At 35.5% G+C, this 24,716-nt stretch overlaps 5 protein-coding genes across 10 annotated transcripts; 4 read left to right on the forward strand and 1 right to left on the reverse strand.

Annotated features, from left to right (window-relative positions):
* Positions 1–958: 958 nt before the first annotated feature.
* Positions 959–5,065, forward strand: LOC123229934 (MLO protein homolog 1-like). Of its 2 annotated transcripts, none has more exons than XM_044655985.1 (14): positions 959–1,454; positions 1,538–1,595; positions 1,675–1,907; positions 1,980–2,096; positions 2,196–2,259; positions 2,345–2,430; positions 2,515–2,589; positions 2,983–3,071; positions 3,295–3,344; positions 3,449–3,489; positions 3,580–3,753; positions 3,848–3,883; positions 3,957–4,085; positions 4,448–5,065. In XM_044655985.1, the coding sequence occupies exons 1-14, from the start codon at positions 1,332–1,334 to the stop codon at positions 4,853–4,855; spliced, it is 1,683 nt and encodes a 560-aa protein (XP_044511920.1). In that variant the 5' UTR covers positions 959–1,331; the 3' UTR covers positions 4,856–5,065. The 2 variants fall into 2 exon arrangements, with proteins under 2 accessions (XP_044511920.1, XP_044511921.1); XM_044655986.1 differs by having other exon boundaries at positions 960–1,454; positions 2,199–2,259.
* Positions 5,066–5,498: 433 nt separating this feature from the next.
* On the forward strand, positions 5,499–10,683 carry LOC123229933 (protein S-acyltransferase 21-like). The gene is made up of 10 exons (XM_044655984.1): positions 5,499–5,885; positions 6,803–6,919; positions 7,013–7,133; positions 7,452–7,657; positions 7,962–8,030; positions 8,351–8,422; positions 8,543–8,671; positions 8,954–9,034; positions 9,122–9,328; positions 9,714–10,683. The coding sequence occupies exons 1-10, from the start codon at positions 5,841–5,843 to the stop codon at positions 10,608–10,610; spliced, it is 1,944 nt and encodes a 647-aa protein (XP_044511919.1). The 5' UTR covers positions 5,499–5,840; the 3' UTR covers positions 10,611–10,683.
* Positions 10,684–12,609: 1,926 nt separating this feature from the next.
* On the forward strand, positions 12,610–16,220 carry LOC123229935 (MLO-like protein 9). Of its 2 annotated transcripts, XM_044655988.1 has the most exons (15): positions 12,611–12,975; positions 13,103–13,160; positions 13,238–13,467; positions 13,574–13,690; positions 13,874–13,931; positions 14,006–14,094; positions 14,255–14,329; positions 14,413–14,501; positions 14,624–14,673; positions 14,773–14,816; positions 14,897–15,070; positions 15,164–15,199; positions 15,289–15,356; positions 15,612–15,672; positions 15,945–16,220. In XM_044655988.1, exons 1-15 carry the CDS (start codon positions 12,811–12,813, stop codon positions 16,218–16,220), a joined length of 1,590 nt encoding a protein of 529 aa, XP_044511923.1. In that variant the 5' UTR covers positions 12,611–12,810. The 2 variants fall into 2 exon arrangements, with proteins under 2 accessions (XP_044511924.1, XP_044511923.1); XM_044655989.1 differs by lacking the exon at positions 14,255–14,329 and having other exon boundaries at positions 12,610–12,975.
* Positions 16,221–16,792: 572 nt separating this feature from the next.
* LOC123229600 (peptidyl-prolyl cis-trans isomerase FKBP18, chloroplastic) lies at positions 16,793–20,430 on the forward strand. 4 transcript variants are annotated; one of them, XM_044655525.1, is made up of 6 exons: positions 16,793–17,179; positions 17,890–17,927; positions 18,003–18,089; positions 18,885–19,034; positions 19,152–19,211; positions 20,063–20,430. In XM_044655525.1, the coding sequence occupies exons 1-6, from the start codon at positions 16,936–16,938 to the stop codon at positions 20,123–20,125; spliced, it is 642 nt and encodes a 213-aa protein (XP_044511460.1). In that variant the 5' UTR covers positions 16,793–16,935; the 3' UTR covers positions 20,126–20,430. The 4 variants fall into 4 exon arrangements, with proteins under 4 accessions (XP_044511460.1, XP_044511462.1, XP_044511459.1 ...); XM_044655524.1 differs by having other exon boundaries at positions 16,796–17,179; positions 17,857–17,927; XM_044655527.1 differs by lacking the exon at positions 18,003–18,089.
* LOC123229599 (dolichyl-diphosphooligosaccharide--protein glycosyltransferase subunit 1A-like) lies at positions 20,233–24,392 on the reverse strand. Its single transcript, XM_044655523.1, has 10 exons — positions 24,227–24,392; positions 24,007–24,051; positions 23,267–23,901; positions 22,998–23,145; positions 22,747–22,923; positions 22,305–22,373; positions 22,047–22,136; positions 21,256–21,414; positions 20,926–21,150; positions 20,233–20,736 (listed from the first exon to the last, which is right to left on the reverse strand). Exons 1-10 carry the CDS (start codon positions 24,317–24,319, stop codon positions 20,545–20,547), a joined length of 1,833 nt encoding a protein of 610 aa, XP_044511458.1. The 5' UTR covers positions 24,320–24,392; the 3' UTR covers positions 20,233–20,544.
* Positions 24,393–24,716: the final 324 nt, after the last annotated feature.

Here is a 24,716-nt window from a genome sequence, read left to right on the forward strand (position 1 = left end):
ATTCATATCATATACATCCAGGAGACAGGCTTGCCTTTTTCAAAACAAAATGCAACATTCAACTTGCCGTCAAGATGAAAACGATATACTCCATTACACAAAACTAAGACGACATTGTCAATTTTCCTGTAAATTTATATTCTATTTAGTTGTCAATTTCAGATACCCATTTTTGTTGGGGAACAAACTGGTTTTGATGAAAACCCAAAGGAAAGCAACCGAATATAAATTCAATATTTCACTCCAAATAAGAAAACAAAATTTACCTGAAAAACCCAATACAAAAAAATGATGGATAAAATTTTACTATAAAAGAAGAAAATCATAAGATGAAAGACAGTGTATATATCTATTTGAGATATTCTTTCTATATCTTTTTACGTATATTTTAATATAATCTTTATATGAAAATTTACTTACATTTCAATATAATCTTTATAATAAAGCCTTGGTGGCAAGATATTTGACTGGTGCACTTATTCTCCATGCAGGCCATATTCTTATTCTACCTTTTGACTGTTGCATTATTTCAAACTAATGTTTAGTTTAATAACTTGGTTCGAGCCTGATTTGAATTTTCCTTTAATAATACTATTTACCTTGTTAGCAGTATTATTCATTATGTTAACAATCTTCTTGATTTATTTGAATTCAATTTGAAATTTATCTTAATATATTTGAATTGGATTTAAATTAGTTTATCTTTAGGTTTAATTCAGTTTAAATCTAACTCTAAATAAAGGCATTATACCTCATATGGGATTTGTGGGCTACGAGATTAGTCCATTGGCCAAGTCTCTCCACTATCACCACATATCCCCTTGATAATTTGTATTTCGATATTTTGTGAATTCGGATGATCATTTTCAAAATTGGGGTCACCCAGAAAACAACAATTTTGAAACTTCATAGAAAGTTTCTGACCATATAATGATACAATCAAGCTTATCCATCATCAATATGGTTGAGGTGAACAAATAATAATGTTGATGAACGAACACCTAGGACAATGCTGATTGCCAAGAAACATTCTCTCTTTTGGCTGGCCTCTCCAATATCCGCCGGCTTTATTTTATATGGACGAGGGTTGCGCCTGCATGGTGGAGAGATGGCCAGCCAAACCAACCAAATGTCGGAAACAACAAGTAGCAATAGACAAATTTAATGTGTGTGAATGAAGTTCGAAACGCGCTAATAAGCGCAGCTTAATTGCATAGCTCATATCGTCTCCTATTATTTTGCTGGGAAGTGCAAGTTTCGTCGCTTCGGTATCTTCATCTTTGCTAATAAATTACAACCACCACGTACTGTGAGCTCTCAGGCAAATTACCATGGCGGGTGCTCCCGGAGATAGGTCGCTAGAGCTGACACCAACATGGGCTGTGGCAGCCGTCTGTGCAGTGTTTGTGATAATATCCATTCTTATAGAACACGGGATTCATTCTCTTGCCAAGGTTTGGTTTCAGCTCAATCGTTCATTTGAAGACTGAATCAGCTGTGTTTTGTTCATAATTTGCTTCTGTTTTGCCTCCAACAGTGGTTCCAGAAACGCCAGAACAAAGCCATGAGTGAAGCCCTGGAGAAAATAAAATCTGGCTAGTATTAATTAGTCTTTGATATTTGTATTATTTTGGACTTGGGATACTTTGGGTTATGTTGCTAATTTATTTGCAGAGCTGATGCTTTTGGGTTTCATTTCTCTACTTCTAACTGTGGGCACGAGATTCATTTCAAAGATATGTATTCCTACTAATGTTGGAAACACCATGCTTCCATGCGAGGCTAAATCTACAGAGAAAAACGATGGCTATGCTAAGAGAAAGTTATCTTGGTATGATGCTGGAGATGAGACATGGAGGCGAGTCTTAGCTGCTGGAGATGGTGCAGAAGATTATTGCGCTAAGAAGGTGAACTTTGTTTGTTTTTTGTGAACTTGGATCGATTTCAATGGAGTCTGACTGGTTTTCAATAATTTCCAGGGTAAAGTATCACTGATTTCGCAGAGTGGAGTGCACCAATTGCATATATTTATATTCGTCCTGGCCGTTTTCCATGTTCTATACAGTGTAATTACCATTGTACTGGCCAGGGCCAAGGTAGATACATTAATAAGTTTTCACTTTTCACCATGCACATCAAAGCTTGAACCCATTTAACCCTGTAAGCCAATCTGATTGTTGAAATGGTTTGTTAAGCAGATGAAGAAATGGAAATCCTGGGAATCAGAGACATCATCCTTGGAATATCAATTCACAAATGGTGATTTTTAGTGTGTCTGGATTTTTTTCTTTTGAGACAATTCCAAATGGCTTGGCCTGAATATTGCTGCTCCTTTTTATTTCAGATCCAGAAAGATTCAGGTTTACTCGTCAAACTTCCTTTGTGAGACGTCACTCTGGTTTATCCAGAAGACCTGGAATTAGATGGATTGTAAGCGCTCAGATGATGCTATTGATAATGAAGATCCTGGCCTTAATTACTATCTGATTAACGAACCAATTTGTGCTTTTACAGGTAGCATTCTTCAGGCAATTCTTTGGCTCAGTATCAAAGGTGGACTATCTGACAATGCGCAATGGCTTTATCAATGTAAGTATTGCATATTTACGGTGGATTTTACCTGATAATCAAATATATGGGTTAAGACTGTTTAAGAGTGTATTCGAGTTAAACCAATTTCGATTTAAAACCATATTTAGCTTGAATTAGCCGAACTATATTGTTTATTTAACCATCCCATTAAAAATAATATTCACTCTGTCAATGACAATATTAATTTTGTTGACAATCTCTATTGATATTATATACCAATTTGAATGAATCTAAACTTAAATTGGGTAATATAAATTTGAACTGAATTCAAATAAATTCTTGTTTAAACTCAATTTGACTCAAATTCAATAGTTAATAGATAAGATGATATCAATTTCCCTATCTTTGCATTGCTTAATTTATAGTTTACATCTGTCTCTGCTGTTGCAGGCACATTTTGCTCCTAACAGTTCATTTGACTTCCATAAATACATCAAAAGATCCATGGAAGATGATTTTAAGGTGGTCGTCGGTATCAGGTCTCTGTCTATCATCCCACTATAATATTCTTCACTTATTTTCTTAAAAAAAATGGAGGGTTGGATTTGGTCCAAACTTGAAGAAGTTTAGCGCGAGATTAGTTCAAAATTGATGAATTAATATTCGAATTTAAACTTGAGTAGTTCGAATTGAATACAACCTTGCAAACAAGTACACCGGGTGGCCGGCATGCTAACATTGTATTTGAATCTGACTATGCAGTATCCCTCTATGGATCTTCGCTGTAACCTTTCTGCTGATAAACGTATACAGTTAATCTCTCTATCCCTTCCCTTATCTTCGTCTTCAAGCGTATTCATTTATGCACTCTTACACATTCAATGTCCCACGTTAAAATATTTACTTTCCGCTGCAGAATGGTACACGCTTGACTGGCTGATACTGGTTCCATTCGTGGTTAGAAATTAAGCTTTTCAATATCTACTGATTCTCAGGTCACATTTGCTTGCTGCAAATCGATAAATATATTGAATCCTGTATATGCAGATACTTCTATTAGTGGGTACAAAGCTTGAACTTGTAATCATGGAAATGGCTCAAGAAATCCAAGATCGAACAACTGTTGTACAAGGAGCTCCAAAGGTGGAACCAAGCAATAAATATTTCTGGTTCAGTCGACCCCACTGGATTCTCCTGTTAATACACTACACATTGTTCCAGGTGAACACCTGCAATTAGCTGCAGCCCTGTGGAGTTTTTAACAAGATTAATTTTTGCACATATGTACTAATTAGTTGATTTTATTCATTTTCAGAATGCGTTTCAGATGGCACTTTTCTTGTGGACGTGGGTAAGTGATCCGAATCACTGAAGTTTTGAAGCTTATATCATGGAAAATTTTCAACCAAATCAATGTTATGCAGTACGAATTTGGCCTGAAATCGTGCTTTCACGAGAACTTCAAAGCGATTTTGGCAAGGGTCATCCTGGGAGTCGGCCTTCAGTTCTTATGCAGTTACATCACTTTCCCTCTGTATTCCTTGGTAACACAGGTAAGTAGTCATTTCAAAACCATGCGAGCCAAGTTTTAAGTTTAACCATTTAGATTTTTTTTTTAAGTTTACTAATTTAGATTTCATCATTTCTTGTTTGATGTCTTATATTTTATTTTTATTCAATTTTAAATTTTTGAAGTTTTATTTCTGAATTTATCAATGTTTATGAAACCCAAATCTATGTGAGCCAAGTTGGAATATTAGTTGCCATGTTGAGCTCAAACTCGAACTTATATCATTCAAAACTCATCAAAATCGAACTCAACTCTCCTTCTTCTAAGCTAAGTTAGGTCAGAATTTACCTGATACAACCATTGATTGAAGCACAATAATATTAACATACGCTTGTGTGCATGCAGATGGGTTCTCACATGAAGAAAGCCATCTTCGAGGAGCAAACAGCCAAGGCCCTGAAAAAATGGCATCAGATAGCAAAGGAGAGAAACAAGAAGAGGAAAGCAGGAAAAGCAAACAGTTCTGATCCAGGATCCCTGAGCGGTGGTGAGAACTCAACAAGCATCGCCTCATCGCCCATCCATTTGCTTGGTAAATACAAGAACAAATCCGATCAACCGGATGTCGACATTGAAAGTGTCATGAATTCTCCCATGTCTTACCTGTCCGACACTGAGCACTCAGAGATTGAATTAGGCTCTGCCTCCACTCATAACAACAGGCACAATATCGAAGTAGAAGACGAAGATCTTCGTCTAAGAAGAAACGATGGGGAACTTCATGACAGAGATTTCTCTTTTGTTAAACCTTGAAGACGAAGAAGAAGAAGACTGTCGTTTTGTACAGAAGTTGTCTTCTAACTCCAAATATCCAATAATTTTATTGACATAATTTATTTGATTATTGTATGAAACGTGACACGTCATGCCACACATCATCTAGTGGAGGAAAATGTCATTCATGACATCTCCGGCCAGGTGCATGAAAAATTCAATTATTTAAAGGGTTGTTTAGACTTGACATTCTGTGAGAGATTCTTAATTGCGGGTTTTAGCACAAGTCATCTTTGTCCTTTGCCTGCATTAAGCTAATTAACAAATGTTTAAAACAACATTCTTCAGCTAATTTAAGTTTAATTCGATTTAAACCATATTGATTTTGAATTGAACCAAACCGCTCTATAGGTTTATGGGTTGTATTGAGCTTAACAATTCTTAATTTAAGTTTAATTCGAATTAAATATAAATATTATTATAACTTGAGACACAGGCTCCATTCAAGCTATTGGATCAGTATTATAACTTAAAACACAGACCCCATTCAAGCTATTGTGATCCAATCCGAGCCAGTTTGGTACGAGTGCCACTGCTAGCTGTTAGCATGCCGGCACTAAAAAATGTGAAAATAAAATGAAAACGTAAGATGTAAAAATAAAAAAAACGCTGCAGGGAAGAAACTCGTTTTTATGAAATAAAAAATTGTCGAAGACCGTCATTTTTTTATTCTTATTATGCTTCTTCTTCTACTTGTTCAAGGCTCGTTGACCCATGAATCGAGTTCCGCATGCACTACAAGTCTAAAAATCAACTTCATGGGTTGTCTTAAACTCACCTTTTAACATCTGGGCCGAGTCGAGGATGTACCCGGCTTTCGTTGTGACTCGTGACCCGTTCGCTCTCGGAACAAAAGGCTCTGATAAGAGACTCTAGATTTGCATTATGGTTTCAGTAAAAGCTGGTTGGTTTTCTGAGGTGTTATTTAAGTTTTAATGGTGTTGATTTTCCTAATCTAACAACTATGGCGAGGCGTCATGGATGGCAATTGCCTGCCCACACATTTCAGGTACATTCTTTATTTTAATGTATTTTTCTCAGTCGGTTCTGTTCTCATTATCTTCAAAATGCGAGGTTTTGAGTTGTAATTCTTGCTGGTTTATGTGTAGAGTAATATGTTAAACCAGGGAAATTTATTTTGCCTTTTTAAGTAATTTTTTATTTGCATTTTGGAATCTAATTTACGTAAATTTCTGGATTACTGCATTTTTCTCTATATATTTTTTTTTGGAGAGATTCTGTGCTAGGTTTTGTTTGTTTGTTTTTTGGTTGAAAAATAGAATAAAATTTTCATTTTATTATGGAGTACGCAAAATCTGTATTAGGAGAGCTGATTCCGTTTGTAAACCAAGTGTTTATGAAACCTTGGAAGAATCATCCAAAAAGCTAGCTGTTGAGATTGATAAGTCTAAAGTCATATAAACCCGACATCATAAGCTTATACTTTCTGAGGTAGGATTCAAGTCTCATTCCTGACACTTGGAATCGTAACACAAGTACCTAAATTTAATTGTTTGTTTCTTTTCTTTCTAGTGCCAATTTTGCTTAAAGTGTCATTAGTTTCCTATAGTGAAATCGTAAGTATAATTGACAGTTTACATTTAACTCTGATTACTTAATGTGAATTTGTCAATTTGCATTAAGAAAAATTTGACAAAACTAAAGTTGTTGTAATGAGCCTGTATGAACATCAAAGTGAGTTCAAGTTAGGGGTCAATACCCACAAATAGATATTAATTAATCTCCTAGAAAGGTGGATGGTAAGATAGATATGGAATCAGCAACTTTATGTGTACCAATCAAGCTTTAGATAATTCATTCAACGTTTTGGGAGGCTTTAAAGGATTGATGTGCTGTGTTTTGGGTTTTTTGTTAGTTTCTGAGTGATATACTAATGGTTAATTGCCAACTTTTTGTGGTGGACAGGTTGTGGCTATAACAGTATTTTTCTTGCTATCTGTTGCATATTATGCCTTCTTTGCTCCTTTTCTTTGCACAGAAGACATCTTTCAATATGTGGCAATTGGAGTTTATTCTGTCTTGGTAAGGACAATCAAAACCAATCTCTGAATATCCCTGAAAAATGTGTTAATAACTTCAGTTCTCATTATCTTAATGTTTGAATTCGATTTGCAGGCATTCTCTGTCTTCATTCTTTATGTTCGGTGCACTGCTATTGATCCGGCAGATCCTGGAATTCTGCTTGAAGTTGACAAGTTGTCAGTGTATAAATCACAAAATGGTACAGAGCTGCCAGGTAAGTGTTCTGATGGTTCATTTACTGGTGACAAAATCTTACTTGGTTTATTATTGAATATGAAAATAATACTGTTTTACTAGTCTATCAGACCATCTACAAAACATAAGTTGATTATTGGTATAGAGAACATTTTGAGAATTAATGTCTAAAAGCACTGCATAGTTTAATTAAGTGGGAACCTGGGGGTTTTGCTAGTGCATCCAGCCTTACTTTTTTTTATCTTGAGTTTCAGATCTGGTGATCATCCTCTTTATTAAGTGGGAATGAAACTGTATGTTCATGTCTGAAGATACCTTCTGCTTTTTTTTCCATCAGGCATTGCATCTTCCATTGAAGAGCCTAGCAAGATAGGTTTGAAGTATGGAGAAAGATCAACTAGGCATGGTTCAAGTTCGTGCTCAATACTTGGAGGTTTCTTTTGTGGTTTTATTGTAAGAGCTGATTGCCGCAAGGAGGAAGATCTTATACAACAGCAATCTGGAGTGGAGGATGCTTTGTTCTGCACATTATGCAATGCTGAGGTACCAGATTCTTACTAGCAAGTTTCTTTTATTACATTTAGTAATTTTCTTATACTTGACAGCCCTGTCATGGCCCCTAAAATGCTACAAAAACACAAGGAAAAGAATTTAGTAAACTCCTATGTCTAAAATACTACAAAAGTACTGATTAACAATTCAAATTCGGTAAACTCCAATGTCAGGTTCTTCTATCTGTCCATTTATAAGCTTGACAAGGATGAGCTAACCAGAATGAATGCAACCGATATCAAAACTAGAAAATGAGAGGACAGAGAACTTTCATTGACTCAGTTTTTGTTTGCAGGTGCGGAAGTTCAGCAAACATTGCAGGAGCTGTGACAAATGTGTTGATGGTTTTGATCATCACTGTAGGGTAAGTTGGGAAGATTTAAACATTTATTCTTGTTAATCACCATCTTGGTGTTTCAGATCTTCTGGATATTGGTGAACCGTCTGAGGAGGAAATAATGTACAACAAATAGCCATCATATACCACAAATTAATATTACCTTGCATCACCTTTGTTCATTAAGATTAGATCCTGATATAATCTTTTCTGTGTGTCTAGTTATAAAGTCTCACATACTTCAGTTATTTATCTCTGCTACTTTTTGGAGCATATATTTAAAGAATAGAATTCTTTGTAGTTATGTATTAACAACCATGACAAAACTATCTGCATATATGTTGCAGTGGCTAAATAATTGTGTGGGAAGAAAAAATTATATCACCTTTGTGTGCCTAATGGCATCAAGTCTTTTGTGGGTAAGTTTTTATATTTGTCCGACTTTCTTGGTCTTTTTGGATTATGCAATATTTTGCTTATGTATAATCATTCAGTCAGTTTAAGTATAGTGGTCGTATCGGCCTGTGCATGTGTATCAGCTTATTTTTGAATTTGGAGTTGGGGTTGCTGTCCTTGTTCGATGCTTTGTTGATAAAAAGGGTATGGAAGATCATATAACTGAAAGGCTTGGAGTTGGATTCTCTCTTCCCCCCTTTGCTACAGTGGTGGTATGTTTCTGTGTTATTTGCCTTCAATTCAAATTGTTGATATATTTATGTTCATAATTTTTCCTTTTTTTCTTCACTTAATAGAAATTATGAGACATGGAGAAATAAAATTTAGTTATTCTAATTGAAATAATGAACTTGTTCTGACTTATCCGTCACCTTCCCTTTTTTCCTTTTGGATGTCCATAATGCATTGTTTTTGTGCCCTCCTTTTTAGGGATTTACAAATCTAACTTTTGTTGAACTGGTTCAAAATTAATGTTCTGCACAATTTTATTACAGGCCATATGCACTGTTGTTTCTTTTCTTGCCACTGTGCCTCTGGGAGAACTGTTCTTCTTCCACATGATTCTCATGCGAAAGGTGCGTTCGTCAGAACTTAATCTCCCCCTCTTCCCATCTTTCATTATATGTATGCAAATTCTGAATCATTGTTGTTTCTTGGTGCAGGGTATCACAACATATGAGTATGTTGTTGCCATGAGAACACAAAGCGAACCACCTGGACAATCCATTGATGAAGGAGATCAGCAAAGTCTGCAAACTTCACCAACGGGTTCGGCTGTGACTGCAGCAAGTGGAAGAAGTTCTCTTGGTATGAGCTTGCAGTACAAAGGTACTTGGTGTACCCCTCCAAGAGTCTTCATGGACCACCAGGTACCACTACCATTATTTATCTTGTCAGCTTGTGTAAAAGTGTTGTTTATCTTGGGTGCATGGATGGAAGGGGAGTTAATGACATAAATTGTCATAACTGCCATCTGTACTGATCAAGGCATTAAAGATTAATAATGATTGTGTGCTCGAGTCTGATTATTGTTTGAGAAATCTTTTGATATGCCCATGTTTTTGTTTGCAAGGAAAACTATTCCTTTTGTGCATCAAATTGTTTTTGAAATAATCTCTGCCTACTCATTTGTGCGTTCCATGTCCTTTCTCGGCCAAGTGTTTCACATTTCATCTTCTTGTACCATTCAAATTTTGCTTGATCTTCTGATTTAAAAAGGCTGTGTTTGATCATTTTTGTTTGATTTGTAAGCAGGATGAAATTATCCCTCATCTGGAGCCAGGACGTTTACCTTCCACTGTTGATCCAGATGCAATGGGACCTGCTGAAAAAGGAAAAAAGCTTCCTCAGCGTCCAGTGCGAATCAGTGCTTGGAAACTCGCAAAATTGGATTCCAATGAGGCAATGAAAGCAGCTGCAAAAGCGAGAGCATCATCATCTGTACTTCGTCCTATTAATTCTCAACATCATCCATATGATACAGATAATTTATCCAGTAGCAATGTGAGCATGCGAAGCAGCCCAATGAGCAATCATCAAGGGTTTCAGTCAAGAAATACTAGATCAGGGAAATCAAAGAGCTCATATCCGCCCAGTCGAGCTAGCAGAGAAGATAGTGAGACATGTGGCCACAGCCTTAGTAACTTCAGTAGTCCCCAAGTCTCCCATCTCACCCATTCTCCGCTGGACCCGCAGATTTCAAATGTAGATCACTTCAACCCCATATATCAACCGTCAGCAAATCAATCTCCCTGGTTAACAAGACAAAGCCAAGGCAATGAAGGTTCTATCCATGGCAATGTAGCACAAGCACCTATTAGAAATAATGCAAGTGCTGCAGAAAACACAAGAAATTCAGTGTTTTGGGATCAGGAAGCTGGGCGCTTTGTGTCTGCTACTTCAAGAGGTGACAGCTCTTTTCAAATTCCCGGGACAGAACTTTTGTACACAGGACAATCCATATTTTTTGGGGGGCCTCTTGTGAATGAACAACTGACCAGAGGGACAAGAAGCAGTTCAATGGGTAGTAGTAGTCTGGATAGAGGTTCCACATCAAGTATTTATCAGGGTAGATCACAGAGGGGTGGGCAGTTACCTGTGTTTGTTCCAAATGAATCTCATCAAAAGCAGTTTTCTTCTAGGCTGCCTTGAAAACTAAAATTAAGACAAAACAGTTTGTTATTTTATACTAGATTAATAGTCAGGATTTTCTTTCTTTGGGTCATTTTTTGTGCAGCTTGGCATGTGTTATGCTTGCTATCATTTGACTAGGGTTGGATTTGGAATGTGCAGATTTGAGCTTGATTGTCAATTTCGGCTTGTTTGAGCTTGAAACAAGGGGTCATGGGGATGTTTGGTTTAATGAGCTCGTAAGCAGTTTACATATATAAATAAAATGATGTCGTTTTAACTAAGAAAAACAATAATGTTTTATCATACACCTTAAAATGGTATTATTTTGTTTTATAAGTTTATCACATTCAAGCTCAATTTGCATGAGTTCAAGCATTTATCTGCAATGTTGAGCCCACCAGCACATGTGAGCAACGCTTGAGTATCACCAGCCATTTCAAGCTCAAGCCCAGGTCCTGGCCGAGTTCAACTGACTCATCCTATCTCTCTTTTTGGTTGGAAAACACCGGTATACATGGCTCTAATAAGATGATTTGGAATATAATTTAGTAAAGAACGCTTTGCATTTGCAAGGTTGTTGTAGTATAGTGGTAAGTATCCTTGCCTGTCATGCAGGTGCCCTGGGTGTGATCCCCGACAGTGGTGTCCTTTTGTCTTTTCACTTTTTTGTTGAGTTTCAGTTTTTCCATTTTTACAAAATTACAGCCACTAGGTTTGGATTCCCATAGAAGAGTGCAGGCCATAAGTCTGGACACAAGGCCCGTGGGCTGGCTCAGTCTATATTGTCCATATAATATTAAAAAAATTAATTAATAATTATAATATTAAAAATTAATTTTTTATTTAAATTAATGAATCACTTAAAAGTCGACTCATTTAAGGCCGATTCCATATATATTAAGCCAGCTTGTTTATGGCCTAACTCTATATATATTGAGTCTAGTTGTAAAGTTTATACACCTTATGGGTTGGTTCAACCCAAAAGTCCACTATTGTAGCAGTCGATCGACCCAGTCTAACCCACATACACCTCTAGATCTCCATAAGAACCGCAATAAGTTTTTTTATATTTTTAAGTGTTTAGTTTGGATTAGTCATTTTGCAAATTGGATCATGCTTGGATTCGAATCGAGCATAATTCGAATATGAGTTAATTCAAATTTGACCTGAATTTAAACTTTTGAGAGCTATGTTTGGATTAATCCTTTTACAAATAGGATTGTGTTTGGGTTAGAATTATATTCGAACTGAATATAGTCTGAATATGAGCTAACTCAAGTTTGGGTTAAATCCATTTGATTAAATTCAAGCTAGTTATATATATTATTGAAAAATTGCCAATAAAATAAATCGTGTTATCAACGAAATAAACAGTATCGTTAAAAAATTATTCAAGCCGAGTTATCAAACAAAGCTTTAACTCAAATTGAGTCTAATGTCTCTCAGTTTGAATTCAATCCTAGGTTAGGTTGCCGTGCATAACTTAAACACAATTTGTATGTAAGTCTTGTGTTCATATCATATTGTTATGTCAAAATGGATCATGTCATGTATAAGTGAAAAACATATAATATTTGTTGCTCCAGATCAAATAAGTTAAAACAAATTGTGTTTTTATACGACATATCTTGTTTCTTAATTAAATCAATTTTGATCGAGCTGTGTCAATCAGTTCATAATTTAGGATTGTGTTTGGATTGAATATTTTTTATAAAATTTTAATTCAAATAAAGTTTAAACCGACAATCTTTTAAACGGAAACCAAAATAACACAACAAGGATGACCCAAGGACGTGCAAGCTTTCTTACTAAATGCATGGGAGGAGACCACCTGGACCCTTTAAATAGCAGTGAAACATTTCTTGTATGGCTCCATGGTCCATGGACACTGTCTGTATTCTCATGATTATTACGGGACAACATAAGCCGCCCACCTAAAAATATAACTAAATGAAATTAATCTTATTCTTTATTTAGCTTGCTTTTTCCATCGATTCCCTCCTATTTTATGGACGTATAATTCTGACCTCATATACAATGGACTGTTAATAGCTTCATCTTTCTGTCTCACAGTAATTCTGGATCCATGTCATTGGTTCGGTTGTGCCATAAACTTAATGAAATTTTCAGATGACATGGTGATAATGAATGCATTATAATTTTCTTTCTTTCTTTCTTTTTTATATAATTTATTGGCAAACTTGTATTCAGAAAAAAAATGATGGGAGGTGGTGGAGAAGGAGGTGGCGGAGAAGGAGGTGGCGGAGGGTCAGGTACTTCAAGGGAGCTTGATCACACACCCACATGGGCCGTCGCCCTTGTTGTTTCTGTCATTGTTGTAATCTCAATCATGCTGGAACAAATTCTTCATTTGCTTGGAAGGGTATACTTAGATTTTAATTTTTATTTAGAAATTACAATGATTATAGAAATTTAATTTGTATTTTGATTTGAATTTCTTATATTCTACCTTGAGGATAACTTGTTTTGTTCTGGTGGGTTTGTTGCAGATACTTAAAAAGAGACGCAAGTTTGCTATATATGAAGCTCTAGAGAAGATTAAAGACGGTAAAATATTTTCTTCTTTTTTTACAAAAGCCTGTAAATCAAGAGTTTGTGGTGATTGATTTTGTTCTTGTTGCCAGAGCTTATGCTTTTAGGTTTCATTTCATTACTTCTGTCATTTGGGCAATCATACATTGCCGAAATCTGCATTGCCTCCACAGTCGCAGAAACTATGTTACCGTGTCCAAAAGGAGTTAAAGAGCATTTTCATAAAGTAATCCATGGATATGATCAGAATCGTCGCAGGCTCTTATGGAATGAGCGTAGATCCTTGGGTGGCGGTGGTGGCGGCGGCAAAGGCTGCCCACATGTAAGTATATGGCAAATTTTGCCTACGAATTTGATCAGTTACATGGTTTTTTGCTTTTTCTTCCTTGGAGATAATTAACACCATTGCTAAAACTTGTTATCTACAGGGGTATGTGCCACTTATATCTATCAATGGGATACATCAATTGCACATTTTCATCTTCTTCTTAGCAGCGTTTCATGTGTTTTACAGTGCAGTTACAATGATGCTTGGAAGAGCGAAGGTGCATATATGCTTTTGAGGTTGTTAATGATGATTTTGTTGTAATTCTTAAAGCCACCTAGTGAATTGTGGCTTGCATTTAGTCATAGGTATTACAGGCCATTTTGGAAATTGCCTTGGCAATTTGAGATGTTTCCTTTTCCAAATATGATATAATTCCATTTATGTAATCTCTTGCAAGCAGATTCGGAAATGGAAGGAATGGGAGGAACAAACTCAAGCTGAATATGCTCATATGAATGGTATGTTAGTAAATTCAACAATAAATTGTTCTTCTCTAGCCATCTAAAATAAACTTCTGCATTTACTTTTTCAGATCCTACAAGATTTAGGCTCACTCACGAGACATCATTTGTGAGAAACCACACCAATCAGTGGATGCAAACTGCATTTTCTTTTTATGTGGTAAAGAAGATACTAAACAATCAATTATATTTCATTTTTTTTTATATTTATGGATTCAAATAGACTGATTTTGGCTATTTTGCTACAAGTGTACCTTTGATGTTGTGTTTTAATTTCTTGTTTCTACTGATGGCAATTCTTGTATATTCATTCTTTCAAGATATGCTTCTTTCGACAATTCTTCATGTCTGTTCGGAAATTTGACTATTTGACCATGAGACATGGATTTATCTCTGTGAGATTTTTAACCAATATGACATTTCAGCATCACATTGGTACAGTTAAGGTTGGTGATTTATTTGTTTTATTAATTTTCAGGTTCATTTAGCACCCAGAAGTAATTTTGACTTCCAAAAATATATTAAAAGATCATTGGAAGATGACTTCAAGGTAGTCGTCGGAATCAGGTAAATTTATGGTGTTTACAAAATCTCATTTAACATTATTTCCACCTTAAAGCAAAATCTGGGAATATTAAGTTTGTATGCTTCTATATTCTTCTAACTCAGTCTTGTCATGTTGATGACAGTCCAGTATTATGGGCTTCAACATGTATCTTTCTGCTTCTTAACGTTCATGGTTGGCATTTCTTCACACCTTTTTAGTCAGTAGTTGGCTTTTGGCTTTGAATCAAACTGATACAATCTGTTTTCAAATTGTCAATTTTGCTCAATTCAGGGTGGACTGTAGTTATGCAAATTGTCTCAGTAACTCCTCTCATTGTAAGAAATTAGTCATTATAAACTTGTTCTTTTATGCTCTCTGTTGTGTAAGGTAAACACTGTCCATTAATTTATTGAAGGTAATCTTAGCTGTTGGAACAAAGCTTCAGGGAATTATATCACAGATGGCATTTGAGATCAAAGAAAGACATGCTGTAATTCAAGGGATACCTTTGGTGCAAGTTTCTGACAGCTATTTTTGGTTTCATCGGCCTCAGTTAATACTTGACCTGATACACTTTGTCCTGTTTATGGTACTAAATGTCTCTTCAATTCCGATATGCCAGTGATTATGATTAGGGAAGATTGATTGTATTCTGACTAGCTCTGTGTGTGTTGATGTGCAGAATGCCTTTGAGATAACATATTTCTTTTGGATATGGGTAATAAAGTGCCATCCTCTAAGTTCATGGTTATTTTACTTATTTTTGTATCAATTTTTCTTCTAATTTGATGCTTCTTCATGCTGCAGTATGAGTTCGGATTAAACTCCTGTTTTCATGACGATTTTATGCTTGCAATCATAAGAGTAGTTCTGGGGTAAGTCATCTTCACACAGAAATAGAGATGCCTTGTAATCATAGTTCTTGTATGTATTGCTCTGAAACTTACAACCTATGCTTGCTTCTGATGTAACTTTTATGTTTAACCCACTAAGACATTAATCCAACTTTCGGCACCTCTATCTTTGATGAAAATGACCTCAATTTCTTTGATACTTAAATGAAAAGGTTGAGGCTCCATTGCTTATATAGAAGATAGAACTCTCCAATTTACTCGACTGAAATTTTGCAGGGTAGCAATACAATTTTTGTGCAGTTACAGCACCCTTCCTCTATATGCTCTTGTTACTCAGGTACATCTACAGCTCTCAGAGTATTTGCCTATAAATGTTTTTCTCTCATGAGTTTTTGTAACACTATCGACAAATCCTACACCTACAAAACACGGAAGAAATGTTAGGTTTGTATTGGTATCCCACAAGGGATGATGAGAAAGGTTTAGTTAAATAACTTGTATGCTTCCCATCTGTTTAGACAATATCTTAATAATGAGTTGACTATTCTATCAGAATGCTACAGTTTTACTTAGTTCTTGTAACACGATCGTTTACATGTGAATTTTCAGATGGGATCGAACATGAAGCGATCTATATTTGATGAGCAAACTTCTAAGGCTCTAAAGGAGTGGCACAAAAAGGCCCATAAGAAAACTGAGGTTTCAGTCCATAAGAAAAGTGAGGGTTCAGTTAAAAAGAACGAACAAACCACTGCAATTCCTATACAACCCTTACGAGATTCTGCAAGCATCGCCATGGACGATAATAAAGATCAACATCAACAGCAGCAGCAGCACCATCACACAGGGCCTTCACCCCAACAGCCTCCTGATCTTCTAAGTTGAACACTGTCATAGTTAGTCATCTACATGATTAAGACCTTCATGCAAAATTTTCAGATGTTTTGTTGATTTCAGAGCAGGATCAGTCCCCAAGCTCTCTTCCAGTGTCACAGGATCTCTAGACAATTCTGGCCAACAAGCCAGCTCAGTCAACTTCTTATAGCTTGAAGATTCCACAGATTTTATGTAATATATTTGGGCAGTTTACAGATGACATGTTTTCTGTAAATATTTTATCCCTTGTTATATGTGAAATTCTCTATGAAAAGAGAATTGGGGGATAATGTAATAGGAATATCAATTTTCAAAAAATGTTTTAAAACTTAAATATCAATTTTAATTATATTTAATTAAAATCGACATAATGGTTTAACTATTGACATGACAATTGAATTGTAAATCAAGGTGATACCTGCAAAAACCACAATTGGACTTACTCGGGCCGGATTAGCCACTGAATCCTGGTCGAACCAACTCATCCGACCCAGATTTCAAAGCCATGTTTCCAAATATGCTATTCTAATTGCAAGGCAAAAGGTCAAAATTGTATTTTCATACTAGTGAGAGTGGATAGAGAGATGTGGGTTTTGCGGTTCTCTCTAATATGAATTTAAATCTGTAAATTTGAATCTCTACGGTCTCAACCTCCCAAACGCGCAACGCTCTCTGGTTATCTGAACCTATTATTTTATATTTTAGTGCTCCAAGTCCAGCGGCCATGGCTTCGATTAGGAGCTTAAACACTTGGCGGACTATTGAGAATCATCTTCAAATCTGTTCAAAACATGTTGCAATTCAAGTCCGAGACGCAAACCAACTAGTTCTTTCTATGCCCATTTCTAGAAGATCAGCAATTCTGGTTTCTTCATTGCCATTTACCTTCATTTCCCTTCCACAATCCTCAGAAGCAAGAGACAGACGCAACAGGAAGGCCGTTCCTCTTGAAGACTATCTTACCACACGTACTTACTTCGTTCCTTAGCTTTTTTAATACCCATTTCATTTTTGCTTAATATTTTCACATCCTGAGTTATCGTATCATTTTCCCTAGAGTAATTGTAATATCGACGAATTAGTACTTATAGATGATTTATTATTGTGTGGTTGTATAATCAGTTTGATTATTTTATGTCTGATTCAAATAACTAGAAATTGAATTATCAAGCAAACTTTTCAACGACGTAATTTTGTCACATATATTTATTTGATATATAGTACTTAAAGGAACTAGGGGTGTGTTTGAGCTGGCTAGAATCTATGTTTGGTTTGAATGAGCAGAATTCAAATTAGAGTTCAAATTTAGCAGCTTAGTTTGAGTTCATCTTAGTTGTCATTTTTTACAATATTGTTTATCTCATTAACAGTCATCCAATAAAACTGTATATCAGTTTGAATAAGTTTAAGTTCAAGTTCAAAATGGATATTATGAATTTAAGTCAATTTATATTCAAACTCGGATAAGCTTGAATCCACCCATAAAAGGAAGTGGAATTTCCGAATGTTTTGAATTGATTCTCTTGAAGAAAAATTACATAATCGCTTGTTTAATTACTACTAAATTACTGCTAGATGTACATGCAGTGGTGGCAAATGATTGAAATGAACATTCCATTTTGCTTTACTGTTACTGAATTTGCAGCTGATGGATTGAAATACTATGATATTGTTGAAGGAAATGGTCCAGTTGCTGAAAAAGGATCCACAGTTCAGGTTGGTTGGTTCTTTTTGGAAATACAAATTGAACTTGTTCACAATGTTTTTGGATCTGAATTTATTTTTACTCAGGTGCACTTTGACTGTATGTATCGCGGTATAACCGCCGTGTCAAGTCGAGAATCTAAACTCTTGTCTGGAAATCGTAGTATTGCTCAGGTTATGTTCATTTTCAGCTGAAGTCGGAGTCCCTGGTTTTATTTGCATGATTATATTCAGCTATTAATCAATGTTGTCAGAACTAGATTGGGTTTTGATCTAGTCAAAGAGTTGGTTTTGGTTCGTTTGAAAATTGAGTTGAACTTAAGCTAAGAAAAATTTGGCCTAATCCGGTTCATGAGTTAATCATTTAACACAACTCCATTCACGTCCAATCATACCTTAAATTGGGCCAAATTGAATGATTGACAAAATGATATTGTTTTATCAATGAAAGAAACGTCATTATTTTGACATTTAAAACGATGTCATTCCAATTATGACTAAAACAAGTCACAGATTTATGTATGTAAGTTGAATTTCGAGTTTCAAACTTTCACCCTGAGTTGAGCTCAAACTTCTCTAAATCTTAGCTTGATAAACTCAACTCAAGCTTGAGCCATCCTATTATATATTTGAGTTGAAATCAAGGCAACACACATTCAAGTTCTGTTCAGCTTGCACCAATAAAACTGTGTATTTATATTGAGTACAATAGCTTGGTGCATTCCCTTGTAATTGTTGGGACTTGGGTTTTGTGACAGCTGAAAATTCAACCCAAACCGACCACTAGATTCCAGTTGAACCGGTTTGACCGGCTGGTAACGTCAATGTTTTAAAACATTGCTATTAATTGGCCTATTGCCCAGTGTTTCATCAATCTAATAAAATTGCATTTTCTTCTTTTCAATATGACTCCATCTTTAACATTAACAGATAATTTGTTCATACTGGTTTTCTCATGTTTTTATTCAGCCATATGAATTCAAGGTTGGAGCTCCTCCAGGTAAAGAACGAAAGCGTGAGTTTGTGGACAACCCAAATGGTCTTTTCTCTGCTCAAGCTGCACCGAAACCCCCACCGGCCATGTACTCAGTAACAGAAGGAATGAAAGTTGGGGGGAAGGTGGTTTCATCGAATCCTTGTTCATTATTGTCTTCAGATTAACGATTAATGCCCAGACTTTCTTCCAGTTTGTCAGTTCATATGTGGTTATTTTCTTATTATTTTTTACTTTTTCAGAGGACTGTGATTGTCCCTCCAGAGGCTGGTTATGGCAAGAAAGGAATGAATGAGATTCCGGTACGAATTTAGTTCTTGTTTCTTTTGTTTATACTGAAAAAATTGTCTTTTCTTTTGTGGTTGGACTAATTATAGATCACTAATACTTCAATCAAACTAAGTGCACTTGTAATTTGGATACTAATACTTCTATATTATTATATGATCATGGAACATTATTAATTAAAAATAAAATAGTATCTTCTCATGGTAACACCTTATCATTTTCAAATAGGTTAAATGTACATAATCACTTATAATAATTCATATATAAATAATTGGGTGTATATATATATATATATATATATATATATATATATATATATATATATATTATGTGATAAAATAATTTTATATAATAATTATAAAAATTAGATCAAACAATGTGTAACCAAGATCCAATGGTTTGTTCGGCATGATTAAATGCCTAATGGCTTTAATTATTAGACTGCTTCAAACTGTGGTTCAGCTGGGTAGATTATGTTGGCTCCTAGTCAAGCCATATTTTACTGTGGTTCAAGGGTGTGCTGACATCAACATAACGTCATGCTAATGCTAGTACAATCTTTGCTTTTTCGTTTTTAACAAATGTTAGACACAGGTTTAAGTCTCACCATTTGTGGGGAGAATATGACACTCTGGTTTGATTGACGATCGGTCAGACCCCAAAAAACCTAGATTAGCCTTTGACGAGCTCAAAACCCGATCCAATTGTTAAAACATTATTCTGAATTAGAAATATTCACTCACAAATAAAACATCTTATTTGTATTTGTTAATATTTATCATTCGTGTACGTATAATATTACTTATTATAAATTCGTAAAAGAAATTCTACAATTTTTGGTGATAATAATGTGCTTGTATCGCAGCCAGGAAGCACATTTGAGCTAAATATTGAGCTTCTAGAAGTAATTTCGCCAGAAGGAAAGTAAAGCCTAGTCAGGGTGATGAGAATTCAAAACATCAGTGCTGGTCAACTTTTTCTACAAGGAAAACGACGTAGTATCACGGCGGGATTGTTTCTGACTGAAGAGCATGGTTGATCAAATGTTTTATCATTGAAACACCATTTGTAAAATATACCAATATATGTATATGATGAAACAAACTGCAATCTATCTTGGGGTAGGGCCAGATTCGATCCAAGCCGAACTTAAACAAGATCTAACTCTGTATCAACTCGAATTGAGCCAATTCAAGATTGATAAACTAAAGTCAAACTCGACTCGAATACAAATTTACTCCAAAAATGTTTGGCCTTGTATAATAAAATCCTGATTTGAAGTAATACCTCATCAATCTTACTGATTTGAACTCAAACAAACAAACCTAAACCTAAACTCATTATCAGTCATATCTCATCAATCAGCTCCAGCAGATTGTCAACCTCTTGTCTCAAGGTTGTGATTTTCTGCTGCTGTGGAGCGATCCGGTTTTCAATATCTCGTGCTCCAGATTTCTTCTCATAACCGTCCACCACAGTTGAGTGTTTTGCCAGTACCTTCTCTTGCAATTCTTTCTCCTTGGCTACCAGCTCCACTACCTGTAAATATACTCGGCGTTAATCACTACAATTCCAAGACAAGTCTAATGCAGTGTGCAAAAAAGAAAACCAGTAGTATTCATGTCAATGATTGAGTTCAACAAAACCAGTCAAAAAAATGCAGCAGAAAACTTCGAAGTTAAAAACCTGTATCAATTATTAACCAAAACAAATGAACAGAAAGCAAACCTTGAGGTATATTTGGGAAGCAGATGATGAAGATTGCAAGAATGTCAACAGGGGCTTCAATTCCTTCGAAAGCTCTTTCAACTGAACATCTGCTGATTTGCGAGCTGCTTTGCAAGCCTGAACATCCCCAGTCCTAGAAAGATCACGTAATGATGCTTCGAGTTTATCATGTGTAGTTAGGCAACGATTGATAATATTTATGAGCTGCTGAATTGTTGTTTGGACCTGAAATTATGGAAACCGAAACTTTATAATAGGTGTTAAATAACGAAATTGCACGGGGAATGCTAGATTCAACACAAGCACATGACTTGACAACATCCAACTTACTTCATCCCACTGCAGTTTTGCTAAATAAGAAGGAGAAGACTTGGAGATTGACATGTCAACATGCATATACATAATGCCAGCAACAAAGAGAAAGAAAAAGCCAGAAATCAACATCAATGGCTCCCTAAGCATCGAAAAGCCACTGAACTTGTAAAAGACCTGCAAAATAAAAAATGATTGTATAACATCAATATTCATGATGATTTGAGAAAAGGTGACAATGTATTTTATGCTATGAGAACATGCTAATGTCTGAGTCAGTTTTATTTATACATTTTCATCAGTAATAAATTGGATTTATTTATGTGAGCGGTATATAAAAAGAATAAACACTTGCCATGTGAACAATTAGACCCCCATGGTTGTAGGACACAGGGCTATAAACAAGAATTTCATTTTATTCTCCATATATTTTCCTTCCAATGAAGCTACATAGCACACAACAGCTATCTGACACAATAACCGTTCACGACACTAAGTCATCAAAGCATGGCATAGTCCTTCAAAAAGAATGGGATTTACCACAACGTAGACTGCACACTTTAATCAGAGGAAGAAAACTAGCCCTAACTTTTTAAATGAAACTTTCAACATTGACTCTTGAACTCCCAGTTACTAATAGAAACTTACAGCTAATGAACTGTGCAGTCTTGATATCAATTTAAGAACTATGACACTTTGATAATGCTGTCAGTCTATACTAATATCAAATATTTTGTATCAGTGATAAGATAAGCAGGCTTCACTGAAAATTTGGCACTTATTCCCAAGTAAAGTGGAGGTAAAAATACCTGGAAAAATTGATTATGCTCTGGCACAACATTGGTCTTTTGCAGCACAATCACTGGCCTACCAGCAATATCCAAGTGTGATAATTTGGTCTGCATTGAAACATAAGCACGGTAAGTTGAAAAAGATAAAAGCTCCATTTTATATGGTGGAAAGGAACAAATAAAAGACTAAATAAAGACTTGGAAAAATAAAAGAGAAAATGATTAATGAAAAAAAAACAAAGAATGGATGACATAAAAAAATCTGTTTCATATTACCTCTTGCCACTGTGTTACAGGAAATGGTGCAGACACAGCAATATCACTAGATCCCTCAGGCAAAACAACCTGTAAAACAAATGTAATCAATCAGAAGAGCACAGACGACACTTTTGAACCACCAGGCCACAACTCATGCTTCCAATAATTCTTTGGGGGGTGTGAAAATATGAAATCCAAATTACAAGCAACAGGCTGTCTAATAACTTATGATGACCATTTGCAAATCGGTCCACTAGACATTTTTATTAACAAAGCCCATCTAATCTGATGTTCATTAATTTTATAAGCAGCATGGAGCGTCTGTTGAGATACCAACCTTAACAATCAGATTTGTATTAAACCAAGGCTAGTCCCACCCAATATTTAACCCAGTGCCAATACCAACACTGTGGATATTAGCAGTGAAAACGATTTATATTAAAAATCATCATATACCAACCTTAACAATCAGATTATCAACGACCAATTCATTCATCGGGCTTCCAAAAGTTATGTTAAGGAAACGTTTCCCATCTGATTGGAACAAAAAGTCTTTAAGAGGTAAACCATATCCGATGGTAAATTTAGTTCTCCAACCACCCATCATTGGATACCTTGGTTCAATCAATAATTCTGTCTGCAAATAATGAGAAAACGCCGTGTTAAAGTCAGCTATTCAACATATTATTTGACATAGGCTCAAATACCCACCTTCTTGGAATCACCCCACAGATGAGATGTTGATATATTTCCAATCTCGTCTCTGTAATAAATTGAATGAGCTCTTGGCGGCAATTTCGCAACAAGTTGATTAAATGCTGATGCTCCTCTGAGGTGAGGTCTAGCCTGGTAATCAAGCCTGTGACACATTGAGGCAACAACAAAAAGTCAAACCTCCATCCAACTCCATATTTATTCTAAACCCTTGTTTGTTTCAAATAAAAGAAAAATAAATAAAATTCAAGAAAACATGAGCGAACCTAGAAAATTCACCCTTGCTTTCAGCACCTCCATGGATAAGGTTGTAATGCTCTGTAACCTGCACATTACCCCAATGGGAAATTTCTATCTCCCGCACCAACTCTTTAGCAACTGCAAAAGGTTGATTACTTTCAAAATGAACAACTATGGGCGAGAATGATAAAGAGAGGAGATTCTCAAAAGGGCCATATTTGATCTCTGAACCATGAAGCTTTGTGTTCTCCAATTTTGTGTAAGATTCAATTCTGGCATCAGGTAATTTAATACTGAGTGACTGGACCTTAACAAAATAAGGAGTGAGGAAGTAAGCACTGTCTTTGAAAACAAAAAGCTGAATATCAGCCTGGGTAATCTTCTCCGGAAACGGCCGCAGGGAGTGGGTAAAGACAGCCAAGGCGTTGAAAGTGAAACTATCACCCTTGCCCAGTCCCTTAGGCAATGTTACTGAATAAAAGGTCAAAGCCGAAGGCAGTCCTTTTGGGTTAACTTCTTTAACAGGGAGACCAACACCAGAACCTTTAGTTTTTCCTTTCCCTTCACTATATGTTGCCATTAAATAGGCCAAGTTTTTTGCCTGATGCTCAGAAAATGATAACAAAACTTCTGTAACCAACTCAGAACCAGCATTCTCCACCTAAAAATCACATTATGAAGTTAAATCAAAACGCTTTGCTATTAAACTAAAATATCTACCAAAAAATTCATCTTTCAGAGCAAACGAAGAGAATTAGTGAAGCACCTTAAGTGTTGAAACGCTGCGAACAATCTGTGAAGTCAAATCAATCTACAGAAGAAGATCAACAAAGATCTACATTATATATTTTTTAATTTCTAGCCTATAAAATCAAATTATATGCTTAATGCGATAAATTTACACATAATGAAATAAAAATTAGGGCCAAATAACAATTAAGAATTAAAATCAGATCAACAAGCATAAAACGATAGGAAAAACTTACGCGCCGATCAACTTTGGAGAGGACCAGATCGGAGAGGACAGGTGTCGCCAGAACAACAAGTGCAAAGAGAAGTAGATCAAATCTGAAGCCCATTTTGCTGCCTCCTCTCAACACAGAAAACCCCTAGCCGAAACTTGTACCCAAGATCTAGACTTATGAGCATGGTACTTAGTATGGTAAGATACCGTAAGACATGGGTGGAAAAGAATACTGACGAAGTTTCGGTGGTGAATGTAAGTTTCTAAAACTTTAAGGGTATTTATGATATATAATATAATGCACGTGGAGAGCACCATGAGCCACTCGACTTATATGCCCCAACGTTCTTAACCCCTTCAAAGAGAGTAAATTACTAAATTGTGCTTTCTAGCTCTAGATTAATCAAATCAAGTTGGATTAGTGAGTTTGTAACTTATTGTTTGATTAAAGTAAAATATTAATAAATTTTTAAAATTTTAAAATATTATATTTTTATTTTAAAATGTAATTT

Source organism: Mangifera indica, chromosome 11 (assembly GCF_011075055.1).
Source record: "Mangifera indica cultivar Alphonso chromosome 11, CATAS_Mindica_2.1, whole genome shotgun sequence".
Taxonomy (NCBI): Eukaryota; Viridiplantae; Streptophyta; class Magnoliopsida; order Sapindales; family Anacardiaceae; genus Mangifera; species Mangifera indica.

Excerpts from the sequence above, each read along its gene's own strand:
- LOC123229934 (XM_044655985.1), top strand. The coding sequence starts at position 1,332 with ATGGCGGGTGCTCCCGGAGATAGGTCGCTAGAGCTGACACCAACATGG. Across the intron at positions 1,596-1,674 it reads CCTGGAGAAAATAAAATCTG|AGCTGATGCTTTTGGGTTTC; the intron begins GCTAGTATTAAT and ends ATTTATTTGCAG. Across the intron at positions 3,345-3,448 it reads TCTGCTGATAAACGTATACA|AATGGTACACGCTTGACTGG; the intron begins GTTAATCTCTCT and ends TTTCCGCTGCAG.
- LOC123229933 (XM_044655984.1), top strand. The coding sequence starts at position 5,841 with ATGGCGAGGCGTCATGGATGGCAATTGCCTGCCCACACATTTCAG. Across the intron at positions 5,886-6,802 it reads TGCCTGCCCACACATTTCAG|GTTGTGGCTATAACAGTATT; the intron begins GTACATTCTTTA and ends TGTGGTGGACAG. Across the intron at positions 9,329-9,713 it reads GAGTCTTCATGGACCACCAG|GATGAAATTATCCCTCATCT; the intron begins GTACCACTACCA and ends ATTTGTAAGCAG.
- LOC123229935 (XM_044655988.1), top strand. The coding sequence starts at position 12,811 with ATGATGGGAGGTGGTGGAGAAGGAGGTGGCGGAGAAGGAGGTGGCGGA. Across the intron at positions 14,330-14,412 it reads TGAGACATGGATTTATCTCT|GTTCATTTAGCACCCAGAAG; the intron begins GTGAGATTTTTA and ends ATTAATTTTCAG. Across the intron at positions 15,071-15,163 it reads TACACTTTGTCCTGTTTATG|AATGCCTTTGAGATAACATA; the intron begins GTACTAAATGTC and ends GTTGATGTGCAG.
- LOC123229600 (XM_044655524.1), top strand. The coding sequence starts at position 16,936 with ATGGCTTCGATTAGGAGCTTAAACACTTGGCGGACTATTGAGAATCAT. Across the intron at positions 17,180-17,856 it reads TGAAGACTATCTTACCACAC|CTGATGGATTGAAATACTAT; the intron begins GTACTTACTTCG and ends CTGAATTTGCAG. Across the intron at positions 18,090-18,884 it reads GAAATCGTAGTATTGCTCAG|CCATATGAATTCAAGGTTGG; the intron begins GTTATGTTCATT and ends GTTTTTATTCAG.
- LOC123229599 (XM_044655523.1), bottom strand. The coding sequence starts at position 24,319 with ATGGGCTTCAGATTTGATCTACTTCTCTTTGCACTTGTTGTTCTGGCG. Across the intron at positions 21,415-22,046 it reads AGCATAATCAATTTTTCCAG|GTCTTTTACAAGTTCAGTGG; the intron begins GTATTTTTACCT and ends TTTATTTTGCAG. Across the intron at positions 20,737-20,925 it reads CTTCCCAAATATACCTCAAG|GTAGTGGAGCTGGTAGCCAA; the intron begins GTTTGCTTTCTG and ends GTATATTTACAG.